General features: G+C 39.3%; 2 protein-coding genes across 2 annotated transcripts in view; one reads left to right on the plus strand and one right to left on the minus strand.

Annotated features, from left to right (window-relative positions):
• Nucleotides 1-11,583, plus strand: part of LOC119414954 (sodium channel protein type 4 subunit alpha B-like) — a 326,309-nt gene that overhangs the window by 32,954 nt on the left and 281,772 nt on the right. The gene's annotated exons all lie outside the window — the stretch shown is intronic.
• The window catches only part of LOC119414955 (sodium- and chloride-dependent GABA transporter 3-like), a 41,502-nt gene continuing 30,145 nt past the window's right edge, over nucleotides 227-11,583 (minus strand). The window contains exons 13-16 of the mRNA XM_037682072.1: nucleotides 7,111-7,211; nucleotides 6,791-6,961; nucleotides 6,403-6,541; nucleotides 227-263 (exon numbers count right to left, since the gene is read on the minus strand). Of these exons, the coding sequence (XP_037538000.1) occupies nucleotides 6,404-6,541; nucleotides 6,791-6,961; nucleotides 7,111-7,211 (410 nt within the window). The 3' untranslated portion in view covers nucleotides 227-263; nucleotide 6,403. The remainder of the gene's footprint in view (nucleotides 264-6,402; nucleotides 6,542-6,790; nucleotides 6,962-7,110; nucleotides 7,212-11,583) is intronic.

The following is an 11,583-nucleotide window of genomic DNA, read 5'->3' on the forward strand; positions in this document are numbered from 1 at the left end:
CACACACACACACACACACACACACACACACACACACACACACACTGAGAGGCATTAACAGCAGTTCCTTTACGCTCATAGTTTCATGAGTTCTGTTGCTTGTTTTGAGGAGATTGTAGGTCTGCAGGAATGTGCAAGTGACATATTGTATATCAGTATCATGCTTCAAATACAATTTGTTTACAATCACAAATAAATTGTAACATTGGCCCAGCATTTCTTCTCCTTTTGTAGCAGCTGCAGTGCAGAACACACATCTGCTTCTGTAAAATTAAGACAGAAACAATTATTACTTTATAATGCTTTGACTTTACTATACTTTTAAATATTACTGTTACTGTCAATATTATTGACACTTTAGCAGCAATGAGTTTTCAAAGATATTGCTGAAAAAGTTTTTGGAAGCAGGATGATTGCAAAAAAAATTACAAGTAAAAAGTTATGACTTATTTATAAATGTATTTCAAAAGACTAGTGGGTGCAAACACAAGATTAAAAATCAATGGGCAGTGGTGGAGAAAGTACTCAAACACTGTACTTAAGTAAAAGTACAAATACACAGACAAAAATGTACTCTAGTAAAAGTAGAAGTACCAAATTAACATTTTACTTAAGTAAAAGTAAATAAGTACTTGATTTTAAAATACTTAAAGTATTAAAAGTAAAAGTACTTGCTGAATGTATTACCTAATGTAATAGTCTACATATCTTTAAGTCTGCATACCATATGTATATTTTCTGTAATACATTAATAGTGTTGCATTTTAATGAACGATGCTGCAGATAATACATGTTTTTATTGTGTTTACTCTGTGACACAGTTCACACTTGGACTTGTGATTCTGTGCATCAGAATTTCAGGGATGACCTGCAGAGTTAAATGCCATTAAGCAAAATAAAAGGAATGATTATACCTTTGAAAGTTTTTATTTAACACAAAGCAAAACCAATGTGTCATTTTAACTGAAGTAAACACATTTAAGTAAAAGTTGTCTGCCTGAACAAAAGGAGCATTAGACACAACTAACAAAGGAACAGACTCTGATCATTTCAACTCCAGTTTGTCTTCAACTCTAGTTAAAATAATGTCTATTCAACTTTGTAATGGGTCAATATTGAACAATATTTTAACTTTCTGGCACCATTTTTAAAACTTGGACCTGAGTGCCGAGACATTTGGAGACATGTCTTGTCTCCTAACATCATGAACTGACACATTTTAATATTGCAGCAAGAATTTCTTGTTCAAGTTCAGAAGAAGTTGGTTTTCACAGATTTTTTAGTTCAATCTGGCTCTTTTGGGAGAGAGAAACTGTCCTGTTGTACTGAGCAGTCTTTCAATAATCTTTCAATACTCTTTCAATAGTCTTTCAATAAGGCCATCTGTGGAGCATATTTTCTGGCTGACTCTTTTGCGGTGGAATACATTTTGGGTGTGTTAGCGGTGCTGCAGGTGCACCCAGCTCAGTGACATATATACTAGTATATACATCATTGGCCCAGCTCTTCTTGAAGGCAGGTCTAACGTTACCTGCCCACTTTGCAGTGATTCAATGGACCAACTCCTCTCTCACCATTGGTTACTGTCAAAGTAACAAACAAATCAAAAAGCCACAACATGAATGTAACTTGTAATGCAATGTGTTATAGAAATGTAGTGTAGTAGAAAGTACAAACCGGATTCCAAAAAAGTTGGGACACTAAACAAATTATGAATAAAAACTGAATGCAATGATGTGGAGATGGCAAATGTCAATACTTTATTTGTAATATAACATAGATGACAGATCAAAAGTTTAATCTGAGTAAATGTAACATTTTAAAGTAAAAATATGTTGATTCAAAATTTCACAGTGTCAACAAATCCCAAAAAAGTTGGGACAAGTTGCAATAAGTGGCTGGAAAAAGGAAACTGAGCATATAACGAACAGCTGGAAGACCAGTTAACACTAATTAGGTCAATTGACAACATGATTGGGTATAAAAAGAGCTTCTCAGAGTGTCAGTGTCTCTCAGAAGCCAAGATGGTAAGAGGATCACCAATTCCACCATTGTTGCGCAGAAAGATAGTTTAGCAATACCAGAATGGTGTTATCCAGCGTAAAATAGCAAAGACTTTTAAGTTATCATCATCAACCGTGCATAACATCATCAAAAGATTCAGAGAATCTGGAACAATCGCTGTGCGTAAGGTTCAAGGCCGTAAAACTCTACTGGATGCTCGTGATCTCCGGGCCCTTAAACGTCACTGCACCTCAAACAGGAATGCCACTGTCAAGGAAATAACAGAATGGGCTCAGGAATACTTCCAGAAAGCATTGTCAGTGAACACAATCCACCGTGCCATCCGCCATTGCCAGCTGAAACTCTACAGTGCAAAGAGGAAGCAATTTCTAAGCAAGCTCCACAAGCTCAGACGTTTGCACTGGGCCAGGGGTCATTTAAAATGGAGTGTGGCAAAATGGAAGACTGTTCTGTGGTCAGATGAGTCACTATTTGAAGTTCTTTATGGAACAATGGGACGCCATGTCATCCGGACCAGAGAGGACAAGGATAGCCCAAGTTGTTATCAACGCTCCGTTCAGAAGCCTGCATCACTGATGGTATGGGGTTGCATGAGCGCTTGTGGCATGGGCAGCTTGCATGTCTGGAAAGGCACCATTAATGAAGAGAACTATGTTCAGGTTCTAGAACAACATATGCTCCCATCTAGACGTCATCTCTTTCAGGGAAGACCCTGCATTTTTCAACACGATAATGCCAGACCACATTCTGCAGCAATCACAACATCATGGCTACGTAGGAGAAGGATCCGGGTACTGAAATGGCCAGCCTGCAGTCCAGATCTTTCACCTATAGAGAACATTTGGCGCATCATAAAGAGGAAGGTGCGACAAAGAAGGCCCAAGACGATTGAACAGTTAGAGGCCTGTATTAGACATGAATGGGAGAGCATTCCTATTTCTAAACTTGAGAAACTGGTCTCCTCTGTCCCCAGACGTCTGTTGAGTGTTGTAAGAAGAAGGGGGGATGCTACACAGTGGTAAAAATGGACTTGTCCTAACTTTTTTAGGATTTGTTGATGCCATGAAATTTGGAAACAACATATTTTTCCCTTAAAATGATACATTCTCTCAGTTTAAACTTTTGATCTGTGATTTGTGTTCTATTCTGAATAAAATATTAGATGTTGGCACCTCCACATCATTGCATTCAGTTTTTATTCACAATTTGTTTAGTGTCCCAACTTTTTTGGAATCCGGTTTGTACAGATACTTGATGTAAAATGTAGTGGAGTAAAAGTATAAAGTACCCACATTGTACTTTAAGTAAAGTACAAATACATGAAAAATGTACTTAAGTACAGTAACGAAGTCTTTGTACTGAGTTACATCCCACCACTGTCGATGTCCAAGCTGGACACAGCATGTCTGCCCAACTGAAATACTCTATTTTAGGTGTCTTTTTGCATCTTTTCATCATATTTTCTGTTTATGAGTGACATTTTCCAGTTCCCATAATGGACATGGTTGATTCATCATATGTGGATTTAGCGTTTTATTCAAATTCCATTCTGCAATCAGTCAAGGAGCATTACTGGAACAGCATGAAAAGGTTCTCTACAACACCTGCTCAGGTAACATGGGAGTTGTGCACAATAAATCTGTCATATTGTCTCTATATGAATTTTACTGCTCTTAATCAGCTCAGAGAGTTTCACGTTTTCAGCCAACCTGCAACAACTGGCTTCTCCAGTAAAACCATAGCCTGTACCTTAGCCTTGATTTTAATAAACTGTTGAGGACAATAAAAATTACTCACACATTATGTTGGCTGCTACAGGAGCTAGCTTAGTAGCAACTGTTAATAAATGTCTAAGAGAGACCAACTGAAAGCCAGGAACTAAAAACTGTCTTAATATTAGACTAAATTGTCAGCTTGTGTAAATCTGGAACAGATTTGACACCTACAGAGCAGACATCAGGGGTGTAGCTCTAACCAATGATCTTTGAAAACCAGCTATCACAATATTAACACACAATGAAGACAAATCACTTATTTAAATGGCAGCACGATGGCTCAGTGGTTAGCACTGTTGCCTCACAGCAAGAAGGTCCTGGGTTCAATCCCTGGGTCTTTCTGGGTGGAGTTTGCATGTTCTCTCCGTGCATGCGTGGGTTTTTTCCGGGCACTCCGGTTTCCTCCCACAGATCAAAAACATGCATGTTAGGCTGCCTTCAGGCCTCCCTTGCAAAAAAGATCTGTGACCTCAATGGGATTTGCGTGGTTAAATAAATGTTAATAAATAATAATAAATAAAAAACTGTGATAAACGTCGAACTTCTTCTTTTGGTTATTCCTTTTTTTTTTTCTCTTCAGGGGTCACCACCACAAGTCATCATCACTGTGGTGTGGATGAGTCACTGACATTCTCGGTGACATCATCATGGATGCCATCCTCCATCTCACTCTGTCCTCACTCTGTCTCAATCTGTCCTCTGCACCTTCTGTCCTTAACTACCTCCATGTCCTCCTAACCGCATCCATACAGTTTATCTCCTCTTTGTCGTTTTCCTGGCAGCTGCATTTCAAACATCTTTCTACCAATATTCTCACTTATTCTGACCCTGTCTGCCAACAGATCAAGTTTTTTTGATAATAGTTTCTCCTGATGCCAAAGCCTCTCTCAGAATTAGATGGCGAGCCTTCAAAACCAGATCTAGGAACTTATCTCTTTTTGGAAACTTTTTCTCTTGCCAAAACTGAAGTAATTAATGGCCTAGTTTAACATGATTTCAGTCATAATTGCTCATATTTTGTTCCCAAAGAATGTTTTTCATAGTAAAGTTTGTTTCCTTATATTGGTTTATTTCTAAACTTTTTCAAACATGTTTATGCTTCAATGTCTCATTTTAACACATCACAAACCCCTTTAGTTGACCTTGCTTGTTCATTAACTACTTTTTGTAAATATAGCTATACTTTATTGCTTAAACAAACCTATAATATCAGTACTGTAGCCATGTTCCCCTCAGGGAGAAAACAAACACTGATACAGTGACTTCAATTTCACACATTGGTCTGTTATTTTGATTGAAGAATGATCCAGCCAAACACATTTATTAGTGTCAGGGATGAGAAAATGAAAACTGCTTCTGTGCAAACTGATTGTGGTGAGTTTCAAGTGCATGAAGCTGTTGTCATACAAGAGTGTATTTTAGATGCTTCACCTAAGCTGTCATGATCAGCGGCCCCTGCTGGCCCCCATCTGCTCACTTCCCCCTCAGCCCATCACAGCAATCAGCCCTGATTCCACTCACCTGTTCAGCTCACCTGGTTCACCTGCTCTGCACCCTTTATAAGATCCATTCTCCCTCCCCACCAGTGCGAGATTATTACACCTTCCATGGTCTCTGATTTTCAAGCCTTCACGGTTTCATGCTTAGACCTCGAGCCTTGCTCTCCGGATTATTGACCTCATGCCTGCCTTCTGGATTTCCCGTTTTTTGCCTGCTCCTCATCTGTTCTGCCTCTCTGACCATGGTAACGACCTCCTCTTCAGTCTATGACATCGACTCACGGATCACCCTTTTGGATTGCCCTTTGGACCACAAACTTTCATTGCCCCACTGTCCATAGCATTAAAGGCCTCCATCTGCAGCTCCCAGAAGCCTTATTAATAAAAGCTGTTAATTTTTGCACTCCTGTGTCTGGCTTATTTTGACTCCAAAACCCTGGTCTGTGACATGTGACATAAGCAGTATAAATGTTACTGAAAGTTTAAAGCAAGGGGTTGAACAAATAATAAACAACCAAACAAATGTACATTTGTACGTACCTGTACAATTGGTCATGATCATAATAAAATTATGACCATGACCAATTGATTGTGACCAAGTTGTTATTGTTTTAAGAGTAATATCCTTACCTCTCACCTCCCCTTGCATACAATTTTTAAAAAAGTTAGCTAGTTATTTCCTCCACTCCATGTAGCTTCATTAATCCATATGTCTCCCTCTCTTTCACATGCATGGTGTTAGTCTTCCTTTTACTAAACTAATTTGTCTTTCCTTCAGAGCATAACTCCCCCTCTCCTGGCTCTCTTCCACCTGCTCTCTCCTCACACTACAGATCAGTGTCATCTGCAAACATTATAGTCCAAAGAGTTATGCTAGGCAAATACACAGTTTCTAACAAAACTACTTTGACAAAGTTCCCACTAAGCAATCTATTTATTAGAGTATTATCTCACTGTAGTGTACCAGATGGGCAAAATAATAAAATAAACGTGCTAGATACTTTTGTCATTTGAATATCGAACATAAACATTTCATGTCAGTTCTTCACTAGATAATTTAAAAATAAATGGTAGATCTAAGTAAAGTACAGCAAGTACTCTACCTTAAGTGTCTCTTTTCTGGTTTTCAGGCAAGTTCACACTGCTTGATACTGTATCTAAAAGAGCTACTTCAGGGTAAGTGGTCTTCCTGGGTGACTGACTAAGCAGGTCAGCTGCTGGAGTGCACAAGGTTTTCAGCCTCTGCAAAAAAGACCAGAAGAAATATTAAAAGCAAAAACTTTACAACATTAGATGTGTCAGTCATATCAAAAGCATTCTGCTCATGTGAAGAATAAATCAACAAAAAGGCACAAATAGTACATATCCACAGTGCCAAGTACAGATCTTGGAAATTTTACGACTAAATTTGATAGAAAACTTTCTCAGTGTGGTACATAAAAATGTTTTTTGTGAACTCAAGTCAAGTGTATCATATTGTACAGTACATACCTGTTTTATTGTTCCTTGAGTTTTAGCTATGAAAAACAGACCAATGAGAGGAGTAATAACAGCTGAAGACAAAGCAAGAAATATTCCAATGGCATAACCCCATGGGGGATATTCATAGGTTTTGTTATATTTCAGAGGGTTGAACATAACCAGGGAGAAGATCAATATTCCCTGTTCAAAAAGAAGAGAGAGATTCTCACATGTGGGAAAAGATTTTGTTCAACATGCCTTTTTCTATATTTTTAAGTCAGTCTTACCCAAGCCTTTTGGATTTTACTAATGATATAGTGTATTGAACTATAAATTGTATAAATACTTACGACACAGACAAGCGGTGTGAAGAATTTCCAACAGTATTTCATATAGGCTGAAGGGTAGTAGCCAATCATTTCCTTTACTTTGTCATAATATCTATCAGCACCTTGAAGACAGATGGGTATGAATTGTAAATACACATTCCCCGAAGTAGAATGGGAAACGGAGCATTCAGATCATGCTTGTCTTTGTAAAATAAGCTATCTGTTTAGATTCTGGAAACAAATAAAAACATTTCCATCAAGACTAGGCCTAAAACATTTCTTTTTGAACAAGCCTAACATTTGCATGACTTGGCTTATTCTGAGCTATCCTTTAAGGTAGTATTGCAGTGAACATCAACTGTTGATTAGTTGATGACACAAACTTGACACAATATTGTGATAAAATAGACAAATGTTCAGTTATAGTGAAATGGGCAGCTACATTTTGCAGACAGTTTTATTTTCAAAGGAGAGTTTCAATGCATGTGTCAAAGTACATCACTTGCACTCTTGAGGTGGGTTGGAGATGCAGAGAAAACATCCATCCATCTATTATTTTTACCCGCTTCTTCCTTGTCGGGTCGCAGGGGTCACTGGTGTCCATGTCCAGCTATCACTGTGCAAGAGGCGGGGGACACCATGGACAGGTCTCCAGTCCATCACAGGGACACATAGAGACAAACGAGACAAACAACCATTCACTCTCACTCACAGCTAGGGACAATTTAGAGTTACCAATCAGTCTAACATGCATGTTTTTGGTCTGTGGGAGGAAACTGGTGAAAACCCACGCATGTGTAGTGAACTAAGCCTCAGGTCAAATCTGGCCCTGAGGGCCTTCCTGGGACAAGAACTGTCATTTCATTGATTTGAGTCCAGAAACACAAAATTAAGTTCATCCAGAGACTTTCTAAGTGTCCTGCACTGATCAATTGAAAGAACACTCTCTTTTTTATTATCATTACTATTTTACAAATGTCTTGATAATCAAAAGTGTGTTTAGTTCAAACCATTTTAAATGTTGAAGTGAACTACTCATTTTAAATCAACTGTGAAACAGTATAAATGATTTTTAATCCTCATTCAAAGTAGAAATCAAGTTAATGTTTGTTACAAGAGTAATTATGCATTTTGATCTTCTGTCTGAAATGAGCAAGTTGTAAGTCGGTCAAAAGTCAAGTTTCGGTCAATTACATGTTTACTGGAAAGAAATGTCATGTTTAACTTTTTCAGACAGATATAAGGTAACTGGCTCCAAAAGTCTCTGTTTCTTCAAAACATCTTTCTGTCTGTTCTTAAACAATCTAATCTTTTTCCTTGACTTTTAATAACCTCTTACATCACTAAGACCACACCCCTGTTGGGTCTATCGACCAATCAGGAAGTTCTCAGAGGAACCGGAAGTGACCTCTTTAAAAGGTTCAACACTTCCTAGTTCCAAGGAGAATGTAGAATGTAGAGAGCAGCAGAATGCGAGAATGAGAATGCTGGAATGTAGAACGGAGAATGCAGTTCGGAACGCAGAACAAAGTTCTGAGTCTCGTGGGGATTCTGGAATCTTCCACATCTGAGTGGAACCTCTGACGGACTCACAGCTCATGCGAGCCCACTCAGAGGTGAGCTGCTGTCGAACGAAGTACCGTCACTACTCCGAACGGTTCTCTGCTATCCTTACGGAGACGCTGGAAAGCGTTGAAAGAGAACTCTACACCGAGGCCGAACTATCGTCTGCAAGGTAAAGAGTCGATTTTCAACTGCGAAGTGTACCGTGGGATAAGCTGGGTCCAAAGGAGCGTGTTGTTCTGGTTATAACAGACAAATTCCCTCATCTTTCCCTCTCCATTTAAACTTCATTTCCCATCTTTAAAACTCTTCTATCTGCCAGTAATCATACAGATATTTTCAGAAATGTCTGTTGTAAAGCTGACCCAGATACCATGGCCGTATGGTTTCTGATTGTAAAGCTTGCTAATTAAACTATGCGTTATTGTAATCATTTTGCCAAATTAATGTGAATGTTTGATGTTAAACTTTGATTCTGTTAATAAATGACCGCATTCATTTTGATGGGTCAAAGAAAATTAACGTCTCACGTCACATTTAATTATTCAATGCACGATATTATTCAGTCCAGAAAAATGAAAGAATCCGTTTAATTTATGAATAATATCTCATAGATATATGTTCATTTACACATGCACGGAGAGAACATGCAAACTCCACCCAGAAAGGCCCCTGGACCGGGATTAGAATGGGGGCAACCTTCTCTCTGAGAGGTGATAGCTCCACCAACTGTGCCATCATGCTGCCCAGAGAAAATATGTTGCAGTTTTTTATATCAAAAATCTAATTACCTGACTGTAAACCTGCAATTCAAATAAGGATATTAACCCATGCAGGCATCACTCAGACATTTTGGAAAATCCATTGCTGTTAGCCTGCTAGTTGGCAATATTCACAGCCCAGGTTCCTTTCACACTGGATAACAACCCCACAAAGCTTTTTTACAATCTACACAACATATTATAATGTGGTTGTATCACAAAATAATACAAAACCTTTAATGTGATGCTGCTGGCCAAAAATGTTTCTCTGCTAATTTTACATTCCTTAGATGTTCTTCTGGCCCTCACCATGCTGTATAACATCAGCAGCACGTTTCCATAATAATCCTACCACATGTGTCCATGACTGCATCATGATGCAGTCTTTGACTTGGCATGACTCTCTGGGACAGGTTTAGGATGCAGTTAGAAACAACTCTGGACCAGATTTAACTTTGAGAAGGTGCCGAGAAGGTGCTATTTAAGAGACTGAGCTGAATACAGCACCTCAGACTGAGGAAGTCTCTCGGATGAGAGACGAAACGTTTCTACATTTTTTTGTTGTTTTGCTTTATTTTGGTTTTTTGAATGTCCAGAGGACCAGATTTAACTTTTTTAGAATATGATGCAAAGTTACTACAACATTACAACTGTAGGTATTATATCTGTACTAGGTTTTTTCAGTGACCTTGGAAAAGCATACTCAAGACTGAACAATCTAAGAAAGGAAAGAAAACCCCTAAAATGTAAAATATTATGGCTTGGACTGGCTTTCAGACAAGAAAAACAATGTGGCTAGCTTTCCTGCTGTGCCTTTGGTTCGGCCACACACCATTAAAAGCTGTGCTCTATACCCTGTAATCCCCATCCATGGCCTTGGGATAGGGCTGGGTCAAGTTATAGTTTTCCATCCATAATCATTATCCGCTTCTTCCTATTAGGTTCGCTGGGGTCACTGGTGCCCATGTCCAGCTATCACTGTGTGAGAGGCAGGGTACACCCTGGACAGGTCTCCAGTCCATCACAGAGACAAACAAGACAAATAACCATTCACTCGCTCACTCACACCTCGGGACAATTTGGAGTTACCAATCAGTCTAACATGCATGTTTTAGGTCTGTGGATGGAAACTGGAGTACCCGGACAAAACCCACACATGCACAGAGAGAACATACAAACTCCACCCTGAAAAGTCTCCGGCTGGGATTTGAACCAGGGCGACCTGCTCGCTGAGAGACAGCAGCTCTACCAACTATGCCACCGTGCTGCCTTGCCATAGTTCTCAGTTCCAACTTTTATTCAAAGATGGGACTCACAAAACAAAGTTGAGTGGCTCATCAGTGTTCATGGTGATGTTGTACAGTGGCAAAACTCATCAAAGATCTTGCCTTCAGTTTTTGTACTCACACCCCCAAGTGCACAGGTGCATTTAATATCAGAGATGCTGCAGTTCCCAAGCTTCTGGTGCATTTACTACTTCAGAACATCTCAGTGTCATTACAGCACAGCTGCACCACACCTTGTTTCTCAGTAAAACCAGTCCAAAATAAAGAAGAAAGAAGAAAAACCTTTACACTAACAAACTGAAGGAATTTAATATGCAGAACCTCTACCACATTAACCCTCTACCTTCCTTTAATAGGTCTAACTATGGCCAAAACAAGCACTGTCGAGTTTGTCTAAAGGTCAACTAAGAAACAGCTGAGCCTGGCGTGGAATATACTGTATACCGGTAGTATACAGTAGGTGTTTGTAGAATGTGAAATTGTCATTTCAGCCACATGTTGACTACGTGACACAATCCTACTGGTTATTCCTAGAGTGGCAGGGGGACACAATGCTCCTAGTTGTCAGTGGTGAGGTTGTGTGGAGGTCATACCACAGACATAAGGCCAAAGGAAGCAATCTTGCTTCAAAGCCATGACAACCAAGCCACGCTGGTGTGCGCAGGCACATCATGGATGTGCTGTCACCACACTCCCCCCAAACCCCAGATACAATGCCACCACAATTATAATCTAACATAATCCCTATAGAAATCATGTTCATGTTCAAACACCTCCAATACCTATTGCACAAAACAAAGAGCCCACTGAAAGCTGCTGAAGAGCCCACTAAAGAACATCCATGCTCTGGCTTTTTTTGGTAGTGGTGGGGGATGGAAATATGG

Source organism: Nematolebias whitei, chromosome 9 (assembly GCF_014905685.2).
Source record: "Nematolebias whitei isolate Nwh7 chromosome 9, NemWhi1, whole genome shotgun sequence".
Classification (NCBI taxonomy): Eukaryota; Metazoa; Chordata; class Actinopteri; order Cyprinodontiformes; family Rivulidae; genus Nematolebias; species Nematolebias whitei.